The sequence below is a fragment of the Hemiscyllium ocellatum genome, chromosome 30, assembly GCF_020745735.1.
Source record: "Hemiscyllium ocellatum isolate sHemOce1 chromosome 30, sHemOce1.pat.X.cur, whole genome shotgun sequence".
Lineage (NCBI taxonomy): Eukaryota > Metazoa > Chordata > Chondrichthyes > Orectolobiformes > Hemiscylliidae > Hemiscyllium > Hemiscyllium ocellatum.
Window position 1 is genome coordinate 55315610 of NC_083430.1, and position 15482 is coordinate 55331091.

Sequence of the window (15482 nt, forward strand, 5' to 3'; positions counted from 1 at the left end):
CATTCAACAAGGAAAATAAAATGGTCGTAAGAGGTACCAATTGAGATAGTATACTAAGCACACTGAAGAACATTTCAGTTCATACCTGCTAAGTTCAGACTGTCTGATTCTCTGGGTTTGCACACACACACAAGTAATATCAGGTAATACTTCAAATATATACATCCACCTAAGGGACTTCGCTCTTAAACAAGTCATTGAGGAAAATCAGAAGTGAAAAGGAGGAAGATTAATTGACGAAATTTATAATGCATGCTTACCAACAGTTCTGGAGGACCATCTTCGGCATCTTCAGGTGACTGTTCTTCTCCAATTTTACTAGGAAGGGGGAAAAATGAACCTGTTAAGGTCAGCATTAGCTTCAAAATTGGCGGGAGAACTCTGCTTCGTGTAACAAGTGGGAAATCAGGGATCATTTATGTAGAAGATGTGCAGCTCCTGATTGTGTGAAGTAGTTCGAGCTGTGGATGGACTCACTTTAAAACATCCATGATGTTGAGGATAGTGTGGATAGCGTGTTTCGCAAGCTGGTCACACCATCAGGACTACACAGGCAGAAAAGCACTGGGTGACCATCATAAAGACTAGTAAGTTTGAGCACACAGTGCAGGAGACCCTCTCAGATAGACCTATTTGAATGTCTTTGGATCACTGGGGCAGCTTCTGGGGGCAGGTGAGACATGTACAAACTGAATGGGTTGCACCTGAACCGGACAGGTATCCTTGCAGAGAGCTTTGCTTGTGCTGTTGGGGAGGTTTTAAACTAACTTGGTAGGGGTGAGACACAGAGTTGGTGTAAAAATCAGTAGCAAGGTCCAATCAGATATAGGACAATCCAGGAGGCAGATAAGACATGGTCAGGACATGGAATGTCTAGAAAGTTAAATTGTTATCTATTTTAATGTAAGCAACTTGACAGATTATGGTTGATGAACTTAGAACATAGATCAGCATGTGGGAAAATTATATTGCTACAATCACTGAGACATAGTTGAAGGACAGGACTGGCAGCTCAACATTCCAACATATAGGAGTTTCAGGCACAATTTGGGTGGAGGGAAGGAGAGAGTGCAGGTGGATGAATTGCATTATTGACAAAGGAAATCAGCACTGCAGTCATAACGGCAGTCATCCTAGAAGGGTCTTCAAATAAGGTCATCTGGATGGAGGTGAGAAATAAAAAGAGGGTGACTGCCCTCCTGGGATTATACAACAGGTCCCAACACTAACAGCTAGATGGAAGAGCAGATATGTAGGGCATATTACAGAAAGGCGCGAGAGGAAAAGGGTTATAGTTGCAGCAGACTTCAACTTTTTAAACAGTAACTGAGATCACCCATGTGAGAAAAGATTAGATGGAGTAGAATTTTTAAAATGCCTCCAGGAGAGCATTTTGCATTAGTACAGAAAGTCCAACTAGGGATGACAGTGCCAGGCTTAATCCTAGGGAACACAGCCAGCCAAGTGAATGAAGTTTCAATGGGTGAGCATTTTAGGGATTGCGAATTTTGATAAGCTTTGTAGCTCAGGTTGAGGTTCTGGATGTAGGTTTGCTCGCTGCAAGGTTAGTTTTGAGACATTTTGTCATCATACTAGGTATCATCTTCAGTGAGCCTCCGAATGAAGCACTGGTGATGTAGCCCACTTTCTATTTACATGTTTGAGTTTCCTTGGGTTGGTGATGTCATTGAGTAAAAAATGAGGTCTGCAGATGCTGGAGATCACAGCTGCAAATGTGTTGCTGGTCAAAGCACAGCAGGTTAGGCAGCATCTCAGGAATAGAGAATTCGACGTTTCGAGCATAAGCCCTTCATCAGGAATAAGAGAGAGAGAGCCAAGCAGGCTGAGATAAAAGGTAGGGAGGAGGGACTAGGGGGAGGGGCGATGGAGGTGGGATAGGTGGAAGGAGGTCAAGGTGAGGGTGATAGGCCGGAGTGGGGTGGGGGCGGAGAGGTCAGGAAGAGGATTGCAGGTTAGGAGGGCGGTGCTGAGTTGAGGGAACCGACTGAGACAAGGTGGGGGGAGGGGAAATGAGGAAGCTGGAGAAATCTGAATTCATACCTTGTGGTTGGAGGGTTCCCAGGCGGAAGATGAGGCGCTCCTCCTCCAGCCGTCGTGTAGTTGTGTTCTGCCGGTGGAGGAGTCCAAGGACCTGCATGTCCTCGGTGGAGTGGGAGGGGGAGTTAAAGTGTTGAGCCACGGGGTGATTGGGTTGGTTGGTTCGGGCGGCCCAGAGGTGTTCTCTGAAGCGTTCCGCAAGTAAGCGGCCTGTCTCACCAATATAGAGGAGGCCACATCGGGTGCAGCGGATGCAATAGATGATGTGTGTGGAGGTACAGGTGAACTTGTGGCGGATATGGAAGGATCCCTTGGGGCCTTGGAGGGAAGTGAGTGTGGAGGTGTGGGTCCTTGGGGCCTTGGAGGGCCCTCCAAGGCCCCAAGGGATCCTTCCATATCCGCCACAAGTTCACCTGTACCTCCACACACATCATCTATTGCATCCGCTGCACCCGATGTGGCCTCCTCTATATTGGTGAGACAGGCCGCTTACTTGCGGAACGCTTCAGAGAACACCTCTGGGCCGCCCGAACCAACCAACCCAATCACCCCGTGGCTCAACACTTTAACTCCCCCTCCCACTCCACCGAGGACATGCAGGTCCTTGGACTCCTCCACCGGCAGAACACAACTACACGACGGCTGGAGGAGGAGCGCCTCATCTTCCGCCTGGGAACCCTCCAACCACAAGGTATGAATTCAGATTTCTCCAGCTTCCTCATTTCCCCTCCCCCCACCTTGTCTCAGTCGGTTCCCTCAACTCAGCACCGCCCTCCTAACCTGCAATCCTCTTCCTGACCTCTCCGCCCCCACCCCACTCCGGCCTATCACCCTCACCTTGACCTCCTTCCACCTATCCCACCTCCATCGCCCCTCCCCCTAGTCCCTCCTCCCTACCTTTTATCTCAGCCTGCTTGGCTCTCTCTCTCTTATTCCTGATGAAGGGCTTATGCTCGAAACGTCGAATTCTCTATTCCTGAGATGCTGCCTAACCTGCTGTGCTTTGACCAGCAACACATTTGCAGTTGGTGATGTCATTTCCTGTAGTGACATCATTTCCTATGGTAATTTTATGGCCCGTTTCTTTTTCTCAAATGATAAATGGGGTCCAAGTCAATGTGTTTGTTGACAGAGTTCTCGTTGGAATGCCATACTTCTAGGAATTCTCGTGCATGTCTCTGTTTGGCTTGTCCTAGGATGGCTGTGTTGTCCCAGTTGAAGTGGTGTCCTTCCTCACCCTTATGTAAGGATACTAGTGAGAGTGGGTCTCGTTGTTTTGTGGCTGGTTGATGTTCATGTAGCCTGGTGGCTAGTTTTCTGCCTGTTTGTCACCGTTTTTGCAAGGTATTTAGTAGATGACATTAGTTTTGCTTGTCTGTATAGGGTCTTTCAAGTTCATTGGCTGCTGTTTTTGTGGGCTACCATGATGCCAAGGGGTCTGAGCAGTCTGGCAGTCATTTCAGAGATGTCTTTAATGTCAGAGAGTGGCGAGGGTTTCTGGATGTGTTTTATCTGCTTGTTTGGGTTTACTGCTCAGAAATTGGTAGAACGTGTTCATTGGTATTCCACTGGCTAGAAGCATGACAGTCCAACCAGAACTCTATCAACAAACACATGGACTGAAATCCCATTTACCACCCCCTGAGAAAAAGAACAGGAAATTACTTCACCATAGGAAATGATGTCACCACAAGAGATGACATCACCAACCTTAGGAAACTCAAACAAAAAATAGAAAGCCGGATACACCACCAGTGCTTCATTCAGAGGCTTAGTGAAGATGTTACCTAATATGGTGACAAAACATCTGAAAACGAACCTTCCAGCTCAGCAAGCAAACCTTCTTCCATTTTCAGAATAGTCACCATAAGTTTCAAAGTCAATATGGAAAAGATTAAGGATAGTGCATAAGTTAAATACCTGAATTGGGGAAAGGGCCAACTTCAATATTAGGATCTGGCAAATAACTGCAAGTAGCTGCTCCCAGTCTAAGTCTACATTTGGAAACTGAAGTATTGTAAAAGTTGTATAGTGAAAATTCATGTCTATCATTCTTAGAGGAATGTACTGGACAAGAGCAGTAGGTCCCTAGCTGTTTAGGATAGAGAGTCTGATGAAGGAAAATAAGAAAGCGCATGTCAGGTATAGCACATTAAAAACAGGGGAGGCATTTCCAAATCATAGACTGTAGAATGCTGCTTAAAAAGCAAATTCTAAGGGCAAAAATGGGCCATGAAATCTCTTTGGTAGATAGGATCAAGGAAAACTAAGGTTTTTTTTAATAGATATATTAAGAGTAAGAGGATTACCAGGAAAAGAATGGGACCTATTAATGACCAAAGGGGCAACTTGTGCATGGCACCAGTGGAAGTGGGTGAGGTTATAAATTAATATTTCTCATCTGTATTTACAGAGAAAGACATTGTAGCTGGGGATATCAGCTGGAAGGGGGAGGTTCTAGAACACATTCAAAGTGGTATTAGATATTTTAGCAAGCATACAGGTGCATAATTCCCCAGGGTGTTATGGAATGTATCGCAGGCTGCAATGAGAGGCAAGTGAGGAGATTGTTGGGCCTGGTAGATGTATTTATTATTGCTGTGGCCACAGGCAAAGTGCCAAATGACCAGAGGACAGTTAATGTTGCTCCTTTGCTAAAGGGCAGCAGGGGTAGGCCAGGTAATTACAGACCAGTTACCCTGATGTTAGTGGTAGAGAAATTAATCAAAATAATTGTGAAGGACAGGATTCAATGTTTGCAAAGGCAGGGATTGATCAGAGATAGTCAGCACAGATTTGTTAGAAGATTACCTTGTCTTACTATTTTAATTGTCATCTTTTGAAAAAAAACTATCTATTGACGAGAATATTGCAGTTGATGTGGTTTACATAGACTTCAGTAAGGCCTCTGACAAGGCCCCATGTGATAGGCTAGTCCAATATTAAATACCCATGGGATCCAAGGCAAGTGCCAAATTGGATCAAAAACAGGTGACAAAGGGTGATGGAGGACAGCCGTTTTTGTAATTGGAAGCCTGTGACCAGTGGTATTCCACAAGGACCCTTGCTGTTTGTAGTGTACAGTAACAACTTGGATATGAATGTAGAAGTTTGCACATGATACAAAAATTGATGGTGTTATTAACAGTGAGGTTGTTGGTCTCAGGCTACAATCTAATATCAATCAGCTGGTAAACTGGATAGAGCAATGGCAGATCATTTAATCTCAAGTGCGAAGTGATATATTTTGAAAAGTCTAATAAAGCTAAGTATATACATAATGAATGATAGGTCCCCAGGGAGTGCTGAGGAACGAAGGTGTACATTTCTACAGATTCCTTAAGGAATCAGCACAGATAGACAGGGTGGTGAAGTAACTATGTGGGATGCTTGCCTTCATTAGCGATGGTGTAGAATATAGCAGCAAGGAAGTCTAGTCACAAATTTATAGGTCACTGGCTAAGCCACAGCTGGAATACTGTTTGCAGTTCCAGTCACCATACTACTAAAAGGACATGACTGGACTGGAGAGGCTGTAGAGAATATTCACCAGGCCACTAATTGAGAATTTTCACGATGAGAGATTTTCACGGAAGAGTTAGATATAGTTCTTAGGAATCAAAGGGTAAGAGGAGAAAGGGATCAAAGGGTAAGAGGAGAAAGTGGGAACACGTTACTGAGTTGCACGATCAACCATAGTGACACTGAATAGCAGAAAGGACTCAATTTCTATTTTCTGTCAAAGGTGGCAAAAATTTATACAATTCAGTGTATTAAAAGCAGCAATGTCCTAACAGTGGCTGTCAAAAAAAAATACTGATTTTGTTTCTTTCATTTCCAATCAGCCCCAACATAGACAGTGCCACATGAGGAAAGTAGCACTTGTAGACAGTTGGCACCGAAATAAGCAAACTCTGATAAAGATCCATTGAGAATAGCCTAATAACTTATACCTACAAACAATTTTTAGAATTTATTGCTACTGTGTACTGAGCAGAAGAAAACTTTGTGATACTTAATTATTCCTTCAACAGAAACATACCCTAAAAAATGACCATCGTACATCTCTACAACAAAGCTTGCAATTATAAGACTGTAAAATCAACTAGGAGAGAGTGAGGACTGTAGATCAAAGTCGAGAATGTGGTACTGGAAAAGTACAGCAGGTCAGGCAGTATCAGAGGAGCAGGAGAATCGCTGTTTCGGACTTAGGATGAAGGGCTTTTGCCCGAAACGTCAATTCTCCCGCTCCTTAAATGCTGCCTGACCTGCTGTGCTTTTCCAGCACCACTCTCTTGAATCATAGGAGTTTGCCAATTTGCATGTTTCGTATAGTAAGGTCATGCTCAACAATATTTAGTGATTATCTAAGTTCATTTAAATTGGGACCTCTATAACATAAGAGGTCTACAGCCTCAGACGAATCATATTGAAGGGCCTCAAATAGTAGTGTTCAATCTGTGAGTTGCCCAATCTCCACAAACTTTTATAAAGGTGGTCATCACTATATTTTGAGGATTTTTAATCTATTTTTGAGGAGAAAACAATTATCTTCAGTAAGAACAGAGAAACAATCTATGTGCATTTCACAGTTAGGAAAAAAAAATCTATTTGCTCAAGTAACTTCAACTCTCTCTCTTTACCAATCTACTGCCCTTGTTTTCTTAAAGCTCGACTGCATTTGTACTGCACTTCCCAATCCTAAAAGTACTATAAAATAGGCATATGTGGGAGGACAAAGCACAGTTAAGAACCTATAGAAGGTTGAAGAATTCGAAGATCAGTGACTGCAGTCAGATAGAAGAACTCCTACCTCAAATCCCACACATTTAGTCTGCGATCTGTTCCACTTGATGCCAGGATTGTTTCGTTATGAGGAGACCACTGAACCTGTTGGTAATACAAAAAGTCTTTTGTGAATAAAGTGTGCAAGAGGAAAAAGTGAAATAATTATCCCATTTTCTTTCAGCACTCAAAAAATAACTATTTTCAAAAAGAAAGAAAAGAGAAAAGGTGCTTTAAAGATGTTGTCAGAATCATACAGCATGGAAACACACCATTCAGTCCAATCAGTCTATGCCGATCATATTCCCAAACTAAGCTAGCCCCATCAGCCTGCACTTGGCACATATCCCTCCAAATATTTCTTATTCATGCAATCATCAAAATGTCTTTTAAAAACATTGTAACCATCTCCAAATCCAATATTTTTTCTGAAATTTGTAATTCCGTACACAAACTATTCTATATAAAGCCCCTCATGCTTTTTAAAAAATCTTTCTCCTCTCACCTTAAACCCCGCACCCCCCACCCGAGGGGAAATACACCGCTCTTCACTTTACCTTTATCCTTCAAAAAAGACAAAGAACAACACAGCACAGGAACAGGCCCTTTGGGCCTCCAAGCCTGAACTGACACATTTTGCCTTTCCATACTGGAACTGTCTTCACTTACAGGATCCATATCCTTGTATTCCCTTCCTATTCATGTATTCACCCATTGTATGAAAAGGTTGCCCATTAGGTCCCGTTTATATCTTTCCTCTCTCACCCTACATCTATGCCCTCTAGTTCTGGACTCCCCCACCCCAAGGAAAAGACTTTGTCAATTATCCCATCTATGCCCCTCATGATTTTATAAACCTCTAGAAGGTCACCTCACAGCCTCAGCCTCCAATGTTTCAGGGAAAACAGTCCCAGCCTATTCAACCTCTCCTGATAGCTAAAATCCTCCAACCTAGGATAGGTTAGGATAGCAAATGTGGTTCCCATGTTCAAGAAAGGGAGTAGGGATAACCCTAGTAACGATAGGCTGGTGAGTCTCACTTTTGTTGTGGGCAAAGTCTTAGAGAGAATTGTAAGGAATAGGATTTATGAACATCTGGATAGGAATAATGTGATAGTCAGCATGGTTTTGTGAAGGGCAAGTCATGCCTCACAAACCTTATTGAGTTCTTTGAGAAGGTGACCAAGGAAGTGGACGAGGGTAAAGCAGTAGATGTGGTGTATATGGATTTTAGCAAGGCGTTCGATAAGGTACCCCATGGTAGGCTACTGCAAAAACTACGGAGGTATGACATTGAGGGTGCATTAGAGGTTTGGATTAGGAATTGGCTGGCTGGAAGAAGACAGAGGGTAGCAGTTGATGGTAAAGGTTCATCTTGGAGTGCAGTTACCAGCAGTGTTCCGCACGGATCTGTTTTGGGACCATTGCTGTTCGTCATTTTTATAAATGACCTGGAGAAGGGGCTAGAAGGTTGGGTGAGCAAGTTTGCGGATGATACGAAAGTCGGTGGAGTTGTTGACAGTGAGGAAGGATGTGGCAGGTTACAGCGGAGCAGAAAGGTGGCAAATGGAGTTCAATGTAGCTAAGTGTGAAGTGATTCACTTTGGTAAGAGTAACAAGAAGATGGGAGTACTGGGCTAATGGTCGGACACTTGGTAGTGTGGATGAGCAGAGGGATCTTGGTGTCCATGTACACAGATCTCTGAAAGTTGCCACCCAGGTAAATAGTGCTGTGAAGGCGGCATATGGCGTACTGGCATTTATTGGTAGAGGAATTGAGTTCCAGAGTCCTGAGGTCATGTTGCAGTTGTATAAGACTCTGGTGCGGCCGCATCTGGAGTATTGTGTGCAGTTTTGGTCGCCATACTATAGGAAGGATGTGGAGGCACTGGAACGGGTGCAGAGGAGGTTTGCCAGGATGTTGCCTGGTATGGTAGGAAGATCGTATGAGGAAAGGCTAAGGCACTTGGGGCTGTTTTCATTGGAGAAAAGAAGGTTTAGGGGTGACTTGATAGAGGTGTACAAGATGATTAGGGGTTTAGATAGGGTTGACCATGAGAACCTTTTTCCATGTATGGAGTCAGCTGTTACAAGGGGACATAGCTTTAAATTAAGGGGCGGTAGGTATAGGACAGATGTTAGGGGTAGATTCTTTACTCAGCGAGTCGTGAGTTCATGGAATGCCCTGTCAGTAGCAGTGGTGGACTCTCCCTCCCTCTTTATGGGCATTTAAATGGGCATTCGATAGACATATGGAGGATAGTGGGCTAGGATCAGTGCAACATCGAGGGCCGAAGGGCCTGTACTGCGCTGTATTTTTCTATGTTCTCCCTGGCAACATCCTTGTAAATCTTTTCTGAATCCTTTCATGTTTCACAACATCCTTCCGATAGGAAGGAGACCAGAATTGCACGCAATATTCCAACAGTGGCCTAACCAATGTCCTGTACAGCCGCAACATGACCTCCCAACTCCTATACTCAATAGTCTAACCAATGAAGGAAAACATACCAAACACCTTCTCTTCACCATCGTATCTACCTGCAACCCTACTTTCAAGGAGCTATGAACCTGTAGTCCAAGGTCTCTTTGTTCAGCAACACTCCCTGGGACCTTACCATCAAGTGCTAAGTCCTGCTAAGAATTGCCTACCTAAAATGCAGCACCGTGCATTTATCTAAATTAAACTCTATCCGCCACTCCTCAACCCACTGGCCCATCTGATCAAGATCCCGTTCAAATCTGAGGTAATCGCTGTCCACTACACCTCCAATTTTTGTGTCATCTGCAAACTTACTAACTCTTATGATCTCATCAGGTAAATGCGAGATGCTGCATTTTGGGAAAGCAAATCTTAACAGGACTTATACACTTAATGGTAAGGTCCTAGGGAGTGTTGCTGAACAAAGAGACCTTGGAGTGCAGGTTCATAGCTCCTTGAAAGTGGAGTCGCAGGTAGATAGGATAGTGAAGGCGGCATTTGGTACGCTTTCTTTTATTGGTCAGAGTATTGAGTACAGGAGTTGGGAAGTCATGTTACGTCTGTACAGGACATTGGTTAGGCCACTGTTGGAATATTGCATGCAATTCTAGTCTCCTTCCTATCAGAAAGATGTTGTGAAGCTTGAAAAGGTTCAGAAAACATTTACAAGGATGTTGCCAGGGTTGGAGGATCTGAGCTACAGGAACAGGCTGAACAGGCTGGGGCTGTTTTCCCTGGAGCGTCGGAAGCTGAGGGGTGACCTTATAGAGGTTTACAAAATTATGAGGGGCATGGATAGGATAAATAGACAAAGTCTTTTCCCTGGGGTCGGGGAGTCCAGAACTAAAGGGTATAGGTTTAGGGTGAGAGGGGAAAAATATAAAAGAGACCTAAAGTGCAATTTTTTCACGCAGAGGGTGGTACGTGTATGGGAATGAGCTGCCAGAGGATGTGGTGGAGGCTGGTACAATTGTAACATTTAAGAGGAATTTGGATGGGTATATAAATAGGAAGGGTTTGGAGGGATATGGGCCGGGTGCTGACAGGTGGGACTAGATTGGGTTGGGATATCTGGTCGGCATGGACGGGTTGGATCGAAGGGTCTGTTTCCACACTGTACATCTCTATGACTCTATTTATATAAATGACGAAAAGTAGTGGACCCAGCACCGATCTTTGTGGCACTCACAGGCTTCCAGTCTGAAAAACAACCCTCCACCAGAGCCCTCTGTTTTCTTTGAGCCAGTTCTGTAGCCAAATGGCAAATTCTCCCTGTATTCTGTGAAATCTAACCTTGCTAACCAGTCTCCCATGGGGGACTTGTCGAACGCCTCACTGAAGTCCATATAGATCACACCTCCCGCTCTGCCCTCATAAATCCTCTTTGTTACTTCTTCAAAATTTCAATCAAGTTTGCGGGACATGATTTGCCCACGCACAAAGCCATGTTGACTATCCCTAACCAGTCCTTGCCTTTCAAAATACATGCACATCCTGTCCCTGAGGATTCCCTCAAACTTGCCCACCACCAACGTCAGGCTCACCGGTCTATAGTTCCCTGGCTTGTCCTTACCACCCTTCTTAAATAGTGGCACCACGTTAGCCAACCTCCAGTCTTCTGGCTCCTCACCTGTGACTATTGATGATACAAATACCTCAGCAAGGGGCCCAGCAATCACTTCCCTAGCTTCACACAGAGTTCTCAGGTCCTGGGGATTTATCCACTTTTATGCATTTCAAAACAGCGAGCACTCCCGCCTCTAATATCGACATTTTCCAAGATGTCACCATCTATTTTCCTACATTCTATATCTTCCACGTCCTTCTCCACAGAAAACACTGATGCAAAATACTTGTTTAGTATCTCCCCCACCATCTGCGGCTCCACACAAAAGCCGCCGTGCTGATCTCCGAGGGGCCTATTCTCTCCCTGGTTACCCTTTTGTCCTTAACATATTTGTAAAAAACCTGTTGGATTCTCCTTAACCCTATGTGTCCAGTCCAAAAAATAACCCTCCCTCACCACCCTGTGTCTCCTACTTTCAAGCCAATTTGGCATCCAATTGGCAAGCTCTCCCTGAATCTAACTTGACTAATTAGCCTAATTATAACTTGATAGTGATTTAATTGTCTCACTAACTTTTACATTAAATAAGAGTATTATTTATGAACAATTTATAAAAGACTCAGTCTTGCACAAAAATCACAATATTCTGCAACTTCTACAAAAAGACATCTCAAAAATTAAAAGGCACATGAACCTGTACTGGGGAAAATGAAAGCTGCACCACTGTATAGTCTTTACTTGACCCTTGCTGAGGCTAGTTTTCTGGTGATTTGCATAACTTGAGCAGAACAGAGGATTTTAAGGTAAATAGTAGGGTGCAGGAAAAAAGTTTGGCAAGATCTGATGGATGTGTGGCACAATGGTTAGCACTGCTACTTCACAACAAACACCACTCCATCCTCAGACAATTATGATGAGTTTGCAAATGCTCCCCGTACCTGCATGGGTTTCCTCTGGGTGCTCCGATTTCTTCATACAGACCAATTATGGGCAGGGTAGATAGACAAATCTTGCTAAATTGCCTATCGTGTCCAGGGACGTGTGGGCTAGGTGAATTGGCCATGATAAATGTGGGGTTACAGGGATGCTTTTCAGAGGGTCAGTGTGGACTTGATGGGCCAAATGGCTTGCTTCCACACGGTCAGGATTTTATGAAATAGAGAAGAGCATGGCAACAATATGGAAATAATGTAAACGCATCAGTAAAATTAAATGTTATTCAGGGAGAGCTTGCCAACTGGATATAAAAATTGGTTGACAGTAGGAGACAGAGGGTGGCGGTGGAAGTTGAAGTTGTTTGTTTTGAACTGGATGCCGGTGGTCAGTTTTGTTCTGCAGGAACCAGTGCTGGGTCCACTTTTGTTTGTAACTTATAGAAAATGATTTGGATGGGAATTTAGGACACACTGTTAATAAGTTCGTGGATGACACCAAAATTGGTGGTATAGTCAACCATGAGGAAGATCATCCAAGATTATAAAAGAATTTTAATCATTTGGGCCAATGGGCTGAGGTGTAGCATACAGAGTTTAATTTAGATAAATGCAAGGTATTGCATTGTGGTCAAACAAGGGCAGGACTTGTCCAATTAATGGTCAGGCCTAGATAGTGTTGTTCGAGGTTCAGGTGCATTGTTCTTTGAAAGATGCATCACAGATAGACAGGCTGGTTACAAAATGCAGTTAGCATACCAGCATTCATTGTTCAAAAGATTGAGCATAGGTGTTGGGACATCATGTTGAGGTTGGACATTATGTTGATGAGGCCACTTTTGGAGTACTGCATACAGATCTGGTCACCCTCCTCTGGGAAGGATAATACATTGGAGAGGGTTCAGAAAAGATTCACCAGGATGTTGCCAGAACTGCAGGGTTTGAGTTATAAGGAGACGCTGGATAGGCTGGGACACTTTTCACTGCAGCGTAGGAGATTTGAGTGGTGACCTTAGTGGGCGGCACGGTGGCACAGTGGTTAGCACTGCTGCCTCACAGCACCTGAGACCTGGGTTCAATTCCCGCCTCAGGCGACTGACTGTGTGGAGTGTGCACATTCTCCCCGCGTCTGCGTGGGTTTTCTCCGGGTGCTCCGGTTTCCTCCCACAGTCCAAAGATGTGCAGGTCAGGTGAATTGGCCATGCTAAATTGCCCGTAGTGTTAGGTAAGGGGCAAATGTAGGGGTATGGATGGGTTGCGCTTCGGCAGGTCGGTGTGGACTTGTTGGGCCGAAGGGCCTGTTTCCACATTGTAAGTAATCTAATCTTATAGAGGTTTATAAAATCAGGAGAGGCATAGATAAGATGAACAGCAGAGGTCTTTTCTTAACATTGTTTGAAAACAAAACTGGGGGGCATTTTTTTAAGGGGAGAGGAGAAAGCTTTAAATGGGACATGTGGGCCAAGCACACGCAGGTGGGACTGGTTTAGTTTGGGATTATGGTTGACATGGACAGGCTGGACCAGTGTCTGTTTCTGTGCTGTATGACTCTATGAAGAGCAACTTTTTCCACAGAGTGGCTTGTGTGTGAAATTAATTGACAGATGCAGGTACAGGTAGAGCATTTATAAGACATCTGGATAGGTACATGAGTAAGAAAGGTTTAGAGGGATTTGATCAAATGCAGGCAAATGAGAGGGAGTAGTTTAGTTTGGGAAACTTGGTCGGCATGGACAAGTTGGACCAAAGGGTCGGTTTCTGTGCTCAATGACTGACAGGAAAGGATAAAGTATACAAACCTCAATATCACAATAGATGGGGCTAGACAGTTGACATATTGAGAGAGGGGAGGGAAGAGAGAGAGAGAGAGAGAGAGAGAGAGAGAGAGAGAGAATATGAACGAAAGGTTCTGTATCTGAAAGACAGATCATTTATAACAAAATAAGTGGATTAATAACAAATTTAAATAATGAATAGGTGAACTTGTAGCCATTCCTCTAATGGCCTTGGTCAAAAATTAATGACAATTAGGTAGGACAGAAAAGTAGAAAAATGTGGAGAAAGAGCTTTTAAACAAGGCATCAGTACAAAAGAGAGCTGACTTTGGTTTTGGGGATCATGACGTAGTGTGTGTTTGGGAAGAAATGAGAAATAGCAAAGGTAAGAAGTCACTTGTGGAAATTGTTTATAAAGGGTGAAGTGACCATATTCCACTAGACCCTAGGGCTGCACTCTTAACAGAAACAGACAACTGGTGGTGAGTTAACCCAAGGTCACCTTGCCTCATGCAGAGACAGTAGTCAAGAAGACTCCTTCATGGTAACCTCAGCTGGGGCAAGAATTGAATCAATGCTATTGGCATTACAGTACACTACAAATCAACCACCCAGTTTAAATTGCTAGATCCGTTCAACGTCTACCCAAGTTAGCATGGTGCAAGAGCCACACAACACAATTAAGGGGGTTTCACCATGATAAAGACTCTGTCTCTACAAGGAATGGGCAGTGACTACTCCTGCCAAGAAAGTCAGGAATCATTTGCAACATACAGATTGGAGAGAATTAGGTCAAGTATCCTTTTCTCTCGACAGGGTCTTCTGATATAACGTGATGGTTGCCTTCCTCTGCGATCTCATGCTACAGAAAATCACGCTATGGGAAACCACTATACAAAATCACGGAGTAGAAAACGACTGTAAAAAAAAAAATGCTTTACCTGTTCAGTAGAAAATTCACGTTATCCAAACAGTGTCCACAATTTGTGAATCGCATTATAGCCAATTTGCATTGACAAACATGTTTTAACAGAACGACCTGTATTTGGTTCCCTCAGTCTGCCACAGACCCAGTCTAGCAGCTCCGTTCTTTATGGCTTGATCAGTTAGTCTGTAGCAGTACTACCAAGTCAATCTTGGTGATGACCCTGAAACCCACTCAGTACATTTTGTGCCCCTGATTCCCACCACGCTTCTTTTAATTGATTTTCAACATTGAAAAGCAACGATTTATCAGAGAGGTGTCGAAAGGGACACAGCAAGTGGTTGTCAGTGGGAGGTTCCTTTCCCAGGTTTCACCTGGTGTCATGAATCTTCATGTGGCCCACAGTCAACATTGAGGGCTTCCAAGGTAATCACTCCACCCTGTGGACCACAATGCTACAAAAAGTACTCTGGGATAGTGATGCCTGTGACACTGCATGCAAAATATGATGCCATGATAATGACTATGGCAGGATGTCCAACTTTTAGAATAATCACTTCTTCCTGGGAGGTCGGTGACCTAATCTTTGAACTGCTTCTCATGAAATTACACTTTCAAGTAAGGAGCAGGATTCAGACTTGACAAACTTATTCCTTCCGGTGTAACAATTGCAAAGAAAGAATGGGACATTTACCCTAGCGGACCCAAGATAAAGGACGGTTCTCTAACTCAGCATATCTCTCAATAATTATTTCATATGCTTTCGTCCCCGTACCCAAAGCTGCATAAGTAACAGCTGTACCTGGAAAATTTCATCCTTGTGTGACTCAAAGGAATGTAACTTTAGTTTCAGGTTTCTTAAATCCCACAATGCTACAGTCTGTAAAAAATAAAACATGTACCTTTTTAGAATTACACATTAATAATTAACTAGAAAGAAGGATTAACAAAATAAGAT

At 43.7% G+C, this 15482-nt stretch overlaps 1 protein-coding gene across 9 annotated transcripts in view; it reads right to left on the reverse strand.

Moving 5' to 3' along the window:
* Nucleotides 1–15482, reverse strand: part of LOC132830043 (histone-binding protein RBBP4) — a 77652-nt gene that overhangs the window by 33865 nt on the left and 28305 nt on the right. For all 9 annotated transcript variants that reach the window (XM_060847505.1, XM_060847509.1, XM_060847508.1 and 6 more), the window contains 3 exons: nt 15327–15404; nt 6872–6948; nt 261–318 (listed from right to left, as the gene is read on the reverse strand). In XM_060847505.1, the coding sequence (XP_060703488.1) occupies nt 261–318; nt 6872–6948; nt 15327–15404 (213 nt within the window). The remainder of the gene's footprint in view (nt 1–260; nt 319–6871; nt 6949–15326; nt 15405–15482) is intronic.